The sequence below is a fragment of the Sturnus vulgaris genome, chromosome 19 (genome assembly GCF_052056855.1).
Source record: "Sturnus vulgaris isolate bStuVul1 chromosome 19, bStuVul1.hap1, whole genome shotgun sequence".
Taxonomy (NCBI): domain Eukaryota; kingdom Metazoa; phylum Chordata; class Aves; order Passeriformes; family Sturnidae; genus Sturnus; species Sturnus vulgaris.
In genome coordinates this window covers 6,841,623-6,856,598 of record NC_142261.1, presented here as the reverse complement: position 1 = coordinate 6,856,598, position 14,976 = coordinate 6,841,623, and the positions used below count along the sequence as shown (strand labels likewise).

General features: G+C 44.8%; 1 protein-coding gene across 3 annotated transcripts in view; it reads left to right on the top strand.

Annotated features, from left to right (window-relative positions):
- The window catches only part of LOC106864827 (uncharacterized), a 30,122-nt gene extending 15,850 nt beyond the window's left edge, over positions 1-14,272 (top strand). For 2 of the 3 annotated variants that reach the window (XM_088176296.1, XM_088176295.1), the window contains exons 2-7: positions 1,918-2,912; positions 6,966-7,017; positions 7,118-7,220; positions 8,478-8,641; positions 12,458-12,703; positions 13,297-14,183. In XM_088176296.1, coding sequence (XP_088032422.1) covers positions 1,951-2,912; positions 6,966-7,017; positions 7,118-7,220; positions 8,478-8,641; positions 12,458-12,703; positions 13,297-14,034 — 2,265 coding nt within the window. In that variant the 5' untranslated portion in view covers positions 1,918-1,950 and the 3' untranslated portion in view covers positions 14,035-14,183. Of the gene's footprint in view, positions 1-1,917; positions 2,913-6,965; positions 7,018-7,117; positions 7,221-8,477; positions 8,642-12,457; positions 12,704-13,296 lie in introns of all 3 variants that reach the window. The other variant, XM_088176293.1, reaches the window with a different exon arrangement.
- The last annotated feature ends 704 nt before the right edge of the window (positions 14,273-14,976 follow it).

The following is a 14,976-nucleotide window of genomic DNA, read 5'->3' as shown; positions in this document are numbered from 1 at the left end:
AATATGCTGGGATGATGGGAAGGAATACAAGAGAAGTAACAGAAAATCCCTCTATTCTTCTTCCAAGTGTAAGAGGCATCCTCTCCCTGAGGAAAGAGGAGCATATTCACTGGAAACCAAGTGGAAAGCAAGTTTTCAGTAAAATCCAAGTGAAAACAAGCACATCTATAATTCTGATGTGAATTAGTAAATGGATCTAAATGTTAGGACCTGTAGCCTGTTAAACTGGCATAAAGTTTTGCATGTTTCCCCTGGATTTTTACCATTAATTAACTAATCCAGACTGAACCCCAACATTTTACATCCTGGAGTAAAGATCAGTAAAGTTCTATTAATATGTTTTGATTTTTATATGTGGGACTCTTAAGGCATTAGACAGAGTGTGTGGCAATGAATGTGGTTTCTTTTCCACTTGAGACTTCCAGCCATAGTCCAGCCCAGGTGCCTTAAATGAGCAGCCTGTAGTTTATTCCACTATAATTAACATAAGCTTTGATTTAGACTACACTTTTACAAGTCAAATATTGGATTCCAAATTGAATACAGAACACAGTTTCCACCCACGTTACTGTTTTGGTCCTTTTCTGTGGCCATCCTGCATCCACCCTGAAATACCCCAGAATATGAGCAGCACCTGCTGGAAAACAAAGGTCGTGCCTCACAGAGCAGGTCTGGCTTTTTGTTTCTATTTAGGAGCTTTTAACATTTGGCGTTGCATTTTTTTTTCTTTCCATTTCAATATGAGCCAAGGGGAGGGACCAAGAGAAAAAAAATCTGGAGTATTTTGATCTTTGTGGCTTTATATGGACTTCATAAGCTTCGTTTGTTCTACTGCCAAGTCCTTTTGTGTTTAAATAGATAACAGACCAAGACGACTAATCATTTCCAATAAAAAAGCCACACCAAACCCAAAGCATTCCCTTTCTTTTCCAATTAATGCTTGTAAACCCATGCTCCTAGACAGGGCTTGTGACCTAAGCACTTCTGGTTTTGTTTTTTTTCTTTCCCTTTTCAAAAACAATTGCCTAAGGCACAGACTGGGCTCTGTGCTCTGCAAATTTATGAAAGAATCTGGAAAACAGGCTCTGAGAGTGGTTTTGGGAGAAGGTAGTTGTAAATATGATGTGCAAAAGCAGCCTCGTGCACCTTTAGAAAAGAGAAAAGCAGAGAATGGTGGTTAGTGCCATCATTTATGGACTTCCTTCCTCCTTGGAGGCTGGAGGCTATTTGTGGAGAAGGAAGAAATAGCAGATTCACATGGAACTGTCACTGTGTTATGTAAAATGCATGTTGGTTGCTGGTTTACTGGTGAGAGCTTGTATCTGTTGTCACTATTTTGAGCAGCTTTGCACTTGAAAAAGACATGATTTGCCCAATCAAAAGTAGCTACATTTTATTGAAGTAAATAAGGCTGAATGTCCTTAAAACAGAAGATGAGTTGGTTGGATGAATCATGGGTGATCATCAATGCAAAGGTTCTTTTTTACATGAAAATGTTTTTGTAATGAAAATAACACAGAGTTTTAAATGCTGTGACACGTTTTTCCTTTAGCTTGTTAAGATTTTTCTCACACAACATTTGTGTGGTCAAAAAGTTGTATGTTTGCCAACAGCACAAATTATCAGTAGTAGGAAGTGAGAATTATGTGAATTACTTATGTGGGTTATATTTCTCTTGGAGGTTGACCATCCAATATACACTTCCATAGTCTCTAAGAGAGGCTTCCCATATTAGATTGATGCTCCACAAAAGTAGGAGCTAAGACTTGCATAAGCTTAATGAATTTCCCTGTCTTGGGGGTATCTTAAACCAGTTTCTGAAGGGAAAGGAAAGAATCAGAACTTCCATTGGTCTGGCAGGCTGCAGCCTGGGTGTAATCTATGGCAAGATGTAAGATTCTCTGTTTTATTTCCCAGGTGTATTACTCCTGTGGTGCAGTGGTGGAATCAATGGAAAGAGGCCTGATTTTGTCACCAGGTTTTCCAAACAACTACTCCCCAGGGACACACTGTGTCTGGCAGTTTTTCATCCCCATGAGAACCCATCTCATCTTGGAAATATTTGACTTTGACATTTTTGAGAGCTCTAGTGAAACACCAACCCCCTGGGATGGCTTTTCAGCCCCTGCTACAACAGAAAATAAGGACATGCCTTCTCTTGAGGAAAACCTGGACTTTGCTGCCCACACCACAAAACCCTCTCTCCAGACCTCAACATTGAAGGTGGCTCAGAACCTGAGCAGCACCAGAGACCAGTCAAAGGACCTTGCTGGTCACCTGGATGAACTTCCAGGAGCCATCTCAAAAAAAGATGAAGCCAAACAAGCATCTGAAGAAAACCAGTGGAAGCAGATGAAGGAACCCAAAGGGATTACCAAGGCTCAGCCAGAGGAGCTGCCATTCCCTGTGGCTGGCAGTGCCCCAGTGCAAAGGCAAAATACCAGTGGCCTGGGAACAGGAGAGGATTTGGAAGGGAAGATGTTGCTTGCCCACCTAGCTGCTGGTGTGAGAGATGAAGCCACAGTAGAGAGCTGGACCCTTCCCTCAACAGCATTGCCCATGGAAGTCTCCTCCAGCCCTCAGTCAGCAGTGGATGTCTGTCCCCATGATGTGTTGTATGTTTCTGATCTCATCACATTTTCCTCTCGCTTCTGTGGCCCAAATTCCCCTGTAAACAAGACCATGGTCTTTGGTTCATCTGTGGAAATGGTTGAGGTTATCATGGAGCTGATCACCACCACGGACCGGGGCCGAGGCTTTGCGATGCTCTTCGAGTACAGGAACATCACTGACCCCAACGCTGTGGATGCTGTCAGGCAGGACAGGAAGGAAAACATGATGATGCTGGCAATTCTAACAGGGATCGTTGTCTTTGCTCTTGTTTTGCTCTCTGCCCTCTGTGTAGCTTGCAGGTAAGGTGATGCACACCAGAGCCTTGGACGCATGTGATATTATCCATAGGGAAAAGACCAGAAAAGAGTTACATTTCCAGAAAAGAGTTACATTTCCAGAAAAGAGTTACATTTCCTTTGCTCTGCTAACTCCTGCTGTCCTCCGCATGTGGTAAAGTGGGTACAGAGGAGGTCAATGCCACTCACTGTTCCTGCCCCAGGATCCTCAGTTTTCTTCCCTACTTCTCCAGCTCCTGTATCTCAGATTTATTTTCTGTTTCCTGCAGAAATACCTGAACAGTCAGGACTTTCCTGGGCATCTTTTGTTTTAATGGCAGTGGTGCCTTTGAACCTCAGCTTTTGGACAAAATCAGCACAGAAAGATCATCCTTCCCTGAGTCTCTTGAGCGGGTTGAGCTGACAGTCACTGCATCTTTTCACAGAAATCCCACAGTTTGGCTCTAACTAACCATCACTAGCACTCTGCAGAAAAGTAAATAATAACCAAAGTATTACCACATCAAATTAAGATTTAAAAATATTTTCCCATCTGTAGCATATTTTATCCAAGAGACTGTGCAGAAATTTTAAATCCAATGCATTCAGTGTGTTAAGAAGTCATCTGCACATCCCTTTGATGCTGGGGAAGAGCCCAGAGCCATGCTGCAGTACCTCTCATTGTTCCCAAATGCAGTCCAAAACGATCCAGTCAAACGAGCAGATGGTCAGGCTGGGTTGTGGATTTCCAGGTCCTGATGCTAACTAGTTAAATGGCTAAAACCAAACAGTTACACAAGCATGCCTCTCTAGTCGATTACTTTTCTTTTATATATTTATTTTCTCTGTATCTATCCAAGGAACACTTCTCCGCCCCCCAGCATATGTTTGCATTTTTCTAACTCCCTAGTGAAAACATTTTTGCAGAAACAGTGATTTATTTCTCTCCCTTCCAACAAATACAAAACAGAGCCTATGCTCCCCAGGTTTTTGGCAAAATAAACACCATTTTTCAAATGTTTTGACTTCAATGAAAACATCAGGTAAACTGAAACAAACCCTTGCAGGGCTCACTCTGGTGGCAGGGTATTGGCAGGAGTGTTCATCATGCAGCTGCTCTGGTTTCTCCCTTCCTGCATCCCCTGCCTCATCCAGTGTGCATCCTCCAACCCCAGAGATCTCGGGATTGCCCAGACACCCCTCACCACTGGGGCTTGGTTTTCCTTGTCCTTATGGGGGCTGCATTTAACTCTGGCTGAATAAACACGAAATGCAGGCCAGTCACACTGGGCACCAGAGAACATGGGCACAGTGGGGAAGTTAAATCTCCTCTCTGTTGCTGTTTATATAGAAATTCCTGCTTTCAGGGTCTGAGCTTTTTGTAGCTGTAAGAGTTAAACTTGCATGTGCTACATCTAACTAACCTTTTTGTTTTTAAAGAGCTCGCAGAACACTAATTTAGACCACAGTTTTTAGCTCTAAGGGAAAAAGTCTGGTGGAAAATGTCTTCCAGATACCAAATACTTTATTTTTCTACCCTTGCCAATCTTCAAAAGAGACAGAAACAGGCTCCCTTTGCTATGGCAGCAGTCTGGGCTGATACACATGTTGAGTAGGCTGTTCTTGCTCCAATACCCCTATTTAATTTCACTGTAACGATCCATGAAGCAGAGTATTATTCAACCCAAAAAGTACACCGGCAATCTGAGGCTCCACTGGCTGAGATTTCCTCTGCAAAGCCTGTTTAGAAAGTCAGGCCATGCTGCTCACAGTCACAGTTTGGCTTTTTGCTTGTCAGATGTTTACAAAATAATGTTCTGCTCTTCCTGACCAACAGAAAAAAAAAAAGTCCACAGGATTTTAGCCCCACACACCAATGTTTGTGTGTTCTGGTTGCTGGGAATACATCCCACCAGGGGTCCTATGGCACAGGATTAGGCTTGCTTCTTCTAACACTGGTATTTATGCCTCTCCATTGCTCTACAATTCTTTTTTTTTAAGAAGGTATCTATAACTCAGCCATCTATTGACTGAATGTAAATAGAGACCACCCCTGCTCCTTTAGCCTCTTGACAGGGTCTTTGCTATCCCAGCCTCCTGAATTCCCTGCATACTGCTCCTGGGAAGCCTTGATTACTCCACTTTATTTTGTGTGAGACTTATATAGCTTTTAAGTGAGACCAGGTGGAAGTGATGCCATGACCTGTGTTGAGTTACCTCACCTGTGTTGCACTGGGAGAGTCTTTTCTCCCTCTTGACTGTGGTAACTGCTTTGAGGGTATTGGTCTCTGGCCCCAAAACCTCTGACACTGCTTGGAGCTTGCCTACCTCACAGCTGTGGGTTTTTAATGCAGCTCAGAATAAGACTGCTGAGGCCTCTAAGCACTAAGCATTAAACTTCTTTTAGATTGAGCCCATCAAGCTCTATTTTATGCTTCTTGTCCTAAACAGGGGCTTGAAATCAGGTGTTAAATGTGTATTAGCCACAGTCTGTCCTCACTGCAGAAAATGTCAGGGTGGCACAGGGTGGGATGAGGGGGGAAATGATGGTGTTTTACCAGTGCAGCACACTCAGAACTGGGACCAGCTCCCTGAGGCACAGGGACACTGTCCTGGCTGGACTGGGCACTGCAGAGGATGCCAAGGGGAACATGGAAGCTCTTGGCCTTGTAAACTTGCCTTCCACTTTCTTTTCTCTTCATACTTTATTTATTCTTCTGGTACCAGGTTTAGCTGATGATTTTTTTTTTTTCCATTTCTATCTGCTGCTCTTGCTCAGCTAAAAGTAGCAGGCTCTGCCTTGCCAGGAGTAGAAATGGCCTGGGATGTGCTTGGCACCCACTGCCACTCCAGTGCACCAAGTCATCAGCAGTATCTGCTCAGGCTCATTGCATTGAGCAGGGCAAAGCTCTCTGGGGAAACTCCAAGTCTCTGCCACACTGCAGCTTTTGTTTGCTACTTGGGGAGGGAATGAAAGCTTCAGTTGTTAGTTGGCCAATAATTCTAATTACTTTTGGCCATGAAGCCTGGCTCGAGTAATGGGGGATTTTTTATTTTCTTTCCCAAGCCCCAAGAACAACAGATACGTCCACCTTATTTAATTTTAGTCCTGTCCCATGCAGTCAAACTTTTGCTGTATGGTTGCAACTCATGAATTGCAACTGCACTTTACATCTGCATAGCCTCCCAACCCTTGAGTGTTCAGTGACTCCATCAAGCCTTCAGTGTTGCCATCTCTCCCACCCAAGCTGCCCTGCCAGTCACTGCCTGCTGCCCATCCATCACCTGGGGGTGAGAATTTGCCTTTGCAATAACCTGGGTTGCATCCCATCAGTCAGTGCCTAATGCTCTCCTGTGTCTGCACTGTCCCCTGGAGAACCATTGGGCACAGACTACACTTGTTTCAGTCATTACCACATTCACCAGTGCCAGCCTTTCTTTGTGATATCTTTAAATCTTGTTCATCCAAAAATTTGTAACACTAGTTGTTTCATAACCTCAGTTTTAATAAAAAAGTGAAAAAACTGGCTAAGAACATGCATGTGTCTCCCTTCAGCCAAGGGGCACGTTCATCCCATCATCATCTGCCACAGTGCTGCCTTTTAGTGAAACAGTCATACAAATGAACAGCATCTGATGCTCTCTGCTTGCTAAATATAACCCAGTATGCAGAATTAGCTATGCAGATGAAATATTCTGTCTAGCAGGATAAGAAGGATGTCACTGCCCAGACTGAAGGATCCCAGTCCTGCTATTCAGTTACTGATGTGGAAGAGCAGCTGTCAGGGGGGAGCCTGGTGGGATTTGGCAGCGGTCTGAGCTCTGTTCCTGCTTTTGCAGTGAGCATGGGAAGAAGATGACAGGTTCTTCTCTTCTTCAGCTGACTTTCCACCACATGAGCATATAATTTTCTCCCCTTGTTCACAGGCCTTGCTGCCTTGAGTCTTGGCAAGTATTTTGGATGCTCATAACCTGCTGGGTTCCCCTCGCAGGATGAGCAGAGCCGAGAACTTTCCTGCTGTGGATCTTTAACTCACTCGAGGGCTTGTTGTTGTTGTTGCTGTCTCTCCTTTTCAGGCAGAGAACGTGCCCCAAAAGGAGCTCATCCAACGCATGCAGTGACCAGGAGGTTAGTGCTAATGGCTTCAGCAATTTCTGTTTCTCTCTTTCATATTGGCTGTTGCACTGTTTATCTGACGATGTTTACTGGGGCATGTTCTGAGTTGTAGAACAGGATCCAGAACTCCACTGTCGATATCAATGAGCTCCAGCTGGTGGTGCCAAGCCGGGAGAATGAAAACAACAACCACTCTGTGAGCCGGGAGCAGGCGGGTGAGTGCGGGGCAGCGGCCGGAGCGGGTCAGGGCACCCCGGAGCCCCGGCCCGGTTCATCAGACCCTTCCTTCCCTGCAGCCCTGCCACTGTCTCACCCTGCACAGCTGGAGAGCTACTCCACAGCAGAAAGCCTTTGTTGTGGGGACTGTCCCTTGCTGCTCCCCCCTCCCTGGTAGGGTAATTCCCCTGGCAAGGAGCTCACACAAGCACAGCTCCAGCGCGCTGCCAACACAAGCTGTCACAGCACATGGCATTGCAGACACTGGGTTAGCAGAGCAAATGTTGGGTTCAGGCTGCTACAAACAACACACACAGATCCATAAACTGGGGAAGAGTTTCACCTGCCCCGGGCCAGACTTTGTCCAGAAAAGATGGGTTTTACAATGCTCAAATTGTCTTTGGTCAACTGCAGCTCCCAGAGCTCTCAGTTTCTGTGGGTCTGTATGGATGGAGGTGCTTTGGGTGACATTCCCTCACAGCGTGCTTCCAGGAAAAGCATCCCAGCCAAGATGCAGAGAATGCCACTCGCTGGAATTTGGAGTCACGACACATGAACTGTCTCAGTGGCCCTTTTGGTTAGTGGAGGCCAACAGGGAGAGACTTTATGCTGTGTTGTGACACAGCATCACACTATCAGTGAACCATCAGCCACTACACACTCAGCTCTCACAAGGGTATCTCCATAAAAACTCTTCTGTACTCCCAGCCACGACAGCTTCCCATCTCCTCCTTGAGGAGATTGTGGCCAGAGTTCTCCTTTCCTGTACCTCATGACAGACCCTGGGGACACATGCAGACACACACACCCCTCCATGGCAGTCCCTGGAGCAACAGGATGCCTATAGGAGCAGCTTCACTGGGGTTTAACCAAAAACTACAGCTCCCAATATTAGCAGATATGAGTTAAAAAAAAAAAAAATTAGTTGAGCAAGTCTGCAAGTTTCTGATCTGCTGCACAAACTCATGTGTTTAACACAAGGAATTTCAGTTCATGTGTGTTTTTATTAGAAAGCAGACCCAGGGTGTTTCTCCTCTCCTCTTTTGTTTTGTTTTTAAAAGCTTGCAGTTTCAGAAGAGCAAACTGTTGACTTGAATTTTGTTCCGGCTGGTGCAACAGCCAGCCAAAGCCTGTTCTGCATTGTCTGGGGAGGGAGGGAGGGAGGGAGGAAGGTTGGAAGGTTTGTCATGGAGGAGTTGGAAACAGATGTTTTGGACTCTTGCAAGCAGTCTTTATTGATTTTCTTCCTTTCTCAGTCACTTCCTGCAGAGGCAGCACAGAACGGTCTCCTCAGGACACTGACCCAGATGTGCCCTCCTCCATCTCTGCAGTGACCACTGAGACTGGGAGTGATGAAGTGTTTATCATTTCTGCTGGACCTGGGACCAGTGGGCTGAGCTTTACCACCTACAGGATACAGGTACATTCCCCAGCATCTCTAGCAAGCTGCAGGATGTCCCTCTTGGACAGCACTCGTCATACCTGTGCATTTATGCCTAATGCCCACTTTCTAAAGAGGCAGGGACTGAACCAGGCAGTTCCTACCCCTCAAGCTGAGCTGCCATCAAATGATGTGGACTGTGATCCCCTGAGCCAGTATCTTTCCAGCTTTGGGAAGAGCAAATGCAGAGCCCTACCTCACCTCTGCTAGCAAATAATGGAATATTTGCCAGCAGGCAGTAGGATCAACCTACAGAAGTGTTAACTGGCAAAGCTGATGTTCCATTAAAATTATCACCTGTAGCAACTGAAAGACCTGGGAGTCAGACCTACTGCCCATCACTCCAGGTGATTAGGGAGTTACTCAGCTCCTCAGCTTGGCAGAAGGTGTCTCGCCAAGCTGATGTGAAAATTAACAGTGTAGGCTCCAAAAAAATCAAGTACTTAAAATTAAAGCACTGAGGCCCTCACAAATTCAGAGAGAGAAACTTGAATCGATTCAGCAGGTTCTCTCTTATTTTAGCTTTTCCCCCCAGATTCCTGGTCCTTTATTTGTTTAGGAACAGATGATGGCTCAGAAACCTCAGGTCTGGCTGTCACCTCTTCAGCCTTGAGTGAGTGCAGACAGAGCACAGTCATTACAAGTGTCTGCTCAAGCCTTTCCCAGGTCAATACTCTCTTCTCCAGTGCCCTCTCTCTTTTTCCCACAAGAGGATAAACAACCAGCACAAGGAACTCACATGCCCAGGACAGGCTGTGTAATACTTCTGTTACAGTTTACAAAACAAAAGCATTCTGTATCCTTGCACTTGATTAGGAAATTAGCCAGGAGGCCAGGCTGGTCAGGATTTTCCTTACACTGGTGTAAGACACGTGCTGAGCTTTTCCTGCAGCTGGCCACTGTGATGAACAGAAAGAGGGAAAGAAAGGAAAACAGCTCTGGAGCCTTCCCTTGCCTGAACATTGCCTTCTGTGGAGCAGGGCACTGGGAGCTGCAGCCAGGCTGGGCACCCTTGAACAAACACCTGCACTCCCTGATCCTTTCCAGAGCAGAGAGCTTCATCTGGTGGCAGCCCCACACACATCCAGCTTCTAGGCAGGAGGGAACAACATTTCCTGCCCCTTTTCCCCACTTCAGCCTGAAGGAACAAATACACATAAACCCCCCATTTCTATTCTTACATTGCTTCTACAATCAATCTTCAGAGAGCATTTATGCTTAAAAAAAATAAAAGAGCATTAAAACAGTGAAAGTAACCCAAAGAATTAAACACAATAATAAGTCAGGAAGCATGTCCTCAGTAATGCTCATGCAGCACACAAGTGAGGCAATATTCCCAACCAGATTCCTCAAGGAACAGGAAACCAAGCCTGCAAGCATGGCAGGGCATTTTAAAAAGCCCTGGGTCTTTCCCCACAGCTGAAGTTCATCCTCTCCAGGGGTGTGGAAATGGAGCACAGCAAACTAATTACAAACCTGCACTCAAACGGGTTCTCACCAGGCCACTTGATACTGAGGGTTCCTGGATGTTAGACGTGTTTACAGCTGAATTTTTAGCTGTGTATTTTTAGGGTGTGAAATGCTGCTGGCCAGCCAGCCTGCAGGCCTCACAGAGGAGATGGAGCATGGCTTTGTGGCCCAGCTCTAGGCAGTGGATGAGATTTCTGCTGGAGCACAGCCCGTTCCTTGGCAGGAGCTGAGCAGTTATCCCCATGTGAAAACACGTGTGAAATCCCGAGCCTTCACAGCACACTAAATAATGCCAGCAGACTCACCTCGTGCAAAATGCTTGACTAGAATTTGTCAAGTTGTAAGGAGCTTTCATTAAAAAAATTATCTTGATCTTTTCCCTGAGAAATTGTGTCTGTGTGCTTGGTCCTGTGCTGCCCACTAAGTGTGAGCCTCAGCTCTGCTGGGCCTGAGCCAGAGATTAACTGGCTTTTGCTCTGCAGTTTTTAAAACCTATTTGAAGACACCAGTCCTGTGTTGTGAGGGAAGAGCTAGGAGAGCAAAAAACCCCCTCTGTGACTGGCATGAGGAAACAGAGAGTGGGATGGCTTTTAGGGAGATTCCAGGTGTCCTCCAGAAGAGTCATGGCTTTCTAAATCCCCTTTAGTTTAAGGCATCATTCACCCTTTGGCTAACTTATGACTGTGATCTCTGACTTCTGTGTCTGACTTCTGATCAGACACTGCAAGTTTCAGATGCAAACGTTTGAGTGAAGAGTATGATCATGGAAGTTTAACAAACATTTCTTGCCAAAACAAACAAAAATTTCTTGCCATTTTCAAAAGCCTAGGAAATACATTGTTCATTTTCCCAGTTACTTTCAGTGTATCTATCTCAAAACCAGTGACTAATATTTACATCAGTTTGGAGATATTTATAATAATATTGGAATAATAAATCCTAAGACTGTCTGAAGGGGCCACTGAGGAGAAGACAGCCAGCTTAAAAATTTATAAATAAAGATTGTCCCTTTAATATAATCTTGGACTAGGAGCTTAATACTGAAACAAACTTATCCAGAGCCTGATGCCTCTCCTGGCTTCCTACTGAGTTTCTTTTTCTGATCTAGTGCTAATTTCTTGCCTCTCTCCCCATCCACTTTCAATATGACACATTTACTAAATAGTTTCTTTGATTTGCAGAAACTTGGGAGATTCAGTTTCTCAGAAATAACAAATTACATGTTTCTGGTTTCTCAGGATTTTAAAATCCAGGACACTGTGGGATTTATTTCAGACACTCTTTAAGGACTATGTAAACTTTGGGAATGTGGATTTTGCATTCTTCTTATGACAACCACATTTGCACAGCTGAAATTTAAAAATATGTAGAGTTGTGTAACAGGAGGTTTAAATAACAGGTGAAGTATTAGTAAGAATGAAAAGAGATTCATAGGAATGTCAGGGATTCTCTAACTTTTCTGGTTCTAAGCTCATATTAATATTAAGAACAAAAATTGTGATTTCAAATGCAACATCGAACTTATAAAGTATAGAAGAGATGTTTAAAGTTCATTCTCATGTCTGATCAACTCTGCTCATACACAGGGCTGGTGACAGCTGTTTGATGTAGTCTCACCTTCTGGTGATGCCAATTTTACACCTGGATGTCTTGTTCTACTCCTAAAGCATGTTGTCCACCTGAAGAACACTTTTTTATGTGAAATGCAAATCTCCTTGGCTCCAATCCAATTCTTGTGTTTCTTGTTCTCTTCAGCACAGACACTGAGAATAGATTATTTCCTTTCTCTTTCTTTTTCATTCTTTTTATTTTTTAATTCTTCCCTTACATAGGATAAAGAGCACCACTTACTTCAGTCTTTCCCCCCGAACTGTGCATTTTTGAAATTTCCGATTCTCTTCTTGCTTGCTTCTGGATTTATTTCAGCAGGCTCCATCCCCCTAAGTTTTATTTCCCCAGACAGACACATCTGGAGCCTTCCAAGAGCCAAGCAGAGTGGAAGAATTCTGTTTTACACAGTGAAGTTTACGACTCTGATGTGTCAAATACTTCCAGTAAATTAAGCCGTAGATATTTCATATATCGAGTGAGGGCTGTAGGACTATATCTTATGTAACTTCAATTTCCCATTTCAGCTTTAAACCCGAAACTGGGGGAGCAAGGTAAAACTTTCCTCCAGGGAAGCCAGCAAGCTTCAGACAGCACACTGGAAGAAGAGCGAGGACTGAATCAATCAGTCCCATGCACTAACAGCCTGTTTTCAGAGTGTTTCAAAAATGTTTTGATGAGAGATGCCAGCGAATGATCTTCATTTACTCTTTTCAGGACAAAAACCTGAAAAGGAGTGTCACCAGCCCGGCCTCTGTGTCCGACTGGCTGAGCTCGCAGCCCACGGCTGCAGGGGCAGAGGCTGCCGAGAAGGGGAACGTGCAGCTGGAGAATCCCTGTCCCAGGCAGCGCACCTGGAGCGCCCGCACCTTCCACGACTTCCTGGCCCCGATACCACAGCTACAGAAAAAATGGTGTAGCTGGAGCACCAACAGCCCCTTCACAAAGCTGGTTGACAGCACTGTGAGTCTTGCAGGGAGGGGAGGATGTTGGGGTCTCCGCTTCAGTATTTCCCAGTGTTCACTGATGGCACACGTTTTCCCCTTGGCCAGTGCCTCACCTCTCTGTCCTGCGGTGCAAACGCATCTCAGTCCATCTTCCTTGCTGTATGGGAAACTCGCTGGCCTAATTATATTGTAATTTAGCCAGGCTTTCCTAAAATATTAAGCAGCTGTATTTTCCTGCAGTTGGCACCTGGTTAAGAAATTATCCCCAATCCAGAAGAACATTAAAAAATGCCTTCAGACAAGATTATCTCATTGAGTGTTCAGACATGTGCTCTTCTCCCCCTGGTTATGCCTTGAATTTATTATAATTGATGTGTTATTATTGCACTGCAAGGAATCTGTAGGTGTGGCAGGGATATCTGGGTCTCACTGACTCCAGTCATCAAACCAAGAGCTTTTTACAAAGCTAATGAAGGATGCTTCTTCCTTTTTAAAGTAATAAGTTTTTGCTAAAGAATGCATCTTACCTCTAAAATAACCAGGAATTTTTAGTTCTCTTGGGATCTGCTTTTCATGGCATGTCTACTAATTTTGTACTATTTTGTGCAGGGTTTTTCTACAGCTGCAAGATCCCAAGGTGTGCCAACCAGAAAGGTAATCTCAGCCACTGAGATAGAGGGAGCATCAGAGACTGTTTACTCTGATTCATCTGCCAGTAATGCCTCATATCCCCTCACTCTGTCTGCACAGAGGCAGCGGAAGTTAACTTCCTGCAATTTGAAGAAATCCAGATTTGGGAACCCTTATTTTGGAATTTTAGCCAGTTCCCCTGACAGCAAACATGTGAGGTCCTTGGATCCCTCAAGACATCTAGGGGCAGCATCTCCAGTTAACAGCCAGAGCCCCAAAAATCTTTTAGAGAGCTCCAACCCACTGAAAATCAACTTGGTCAACAGTTCAAAAACAAAGGATCTTATGGTAGAAACAGATAAAAACAAACCAGTCTTTGTTATTTCTGAAGAAGGGGATGATCAGCAGCCTCTGGTCCTGGCAGAACATCTTAGTCAGTGTGGAGATCACCTGTCAGAGCAAAATGCTGTGTATGCTCCAGCCGTGCCAGACAAACAGCTGGTGGTTCTGACTGCAGAGGGGAACAGCTCTGCCACCTTCACATCGAGCCTTCCCCTTTGGGCAAAATCCCCCACTTCATACAAAGGGCACGGGAAGGCCCCCAGCTCCTCCAGGGACCAGCAGAGCTCAGCAGGTGGAGATGCCAACACTACTGAGACCTCACAGAACTGTGACACCCCCGCTGCTCCTACACTGTGCCAAGCTTCAGTCCACTGATGTCCTCTGAAAGATTGAAACGTCAGTTCCCAAACCCACAGGGAACAGGGACGTGAGCAGAGCAGAAGCTGTGTTCAGCAGTTGAGTGTGGCAGTCACATGTGGCAGCTTTGTTGAGAGCAGTGTTTGCTTCCCACACAGCGGGACTGAGATTACAAGGATACAAACCACAGCACAAATGCCATCTCCCATAATGCTCATTAACCTCTTCTCTCTTCTCTTGAATGAGATTTGGATGTAGTTCGTACAAGAAAGCACCCTCTGAAAAGGTACTTCAGTCTGCAGAAACCCTTTCCTGGGATGGGAGTGACCTGGGGCAGTCACACTGTGGTTTATATCTGAAATGTGAATCAGTCCCCTGTCCCTGTGGTATCACTCGAGTCTTTCTGTTAGGAGCTCTGAGTTAACTTCTGTTTATAGCTCTGCCTGTACAATCCAAGCCTTGCCAAGCCAAGGGTAAGAATTCAATCATGCATGTTTGCATACAGTTTTGTAAACTTCATTTTAAGTATTTCATAACTTCTGCAGTCTAGCACAAAGCTTACCAAGCATTAGCAACTCTAATATTATTAAAGAGCAAGATTATCTCATCTCCTAACTCTTTAGAGAAGTGTACAGACAAGCTGAGCAACCCAATACCAGATGCTTGTTCTATTAAAGTCTGATGTAGCTTTATCTTTGTTAGGTCTACATAGGCTTAGAACACCTCAGTCCACTACATTAAATGACTCCTCATGGCAACAGGAGCATGTATACAAAAACACTGAAATACTAGGAATAGTTTTCAGCATCCAACACTTGGATATTTGCAGCTGCTCTGATCCTATATCCACCAGCTATTTATTGCTGGTAACGCACATTGACTAGAGAACTATTCTCCTTCCTTTAGCAGGCAAGACTTGAAAGAAAAAATTAAGGTGGGGCAAACTTTGAGTGCTCACTT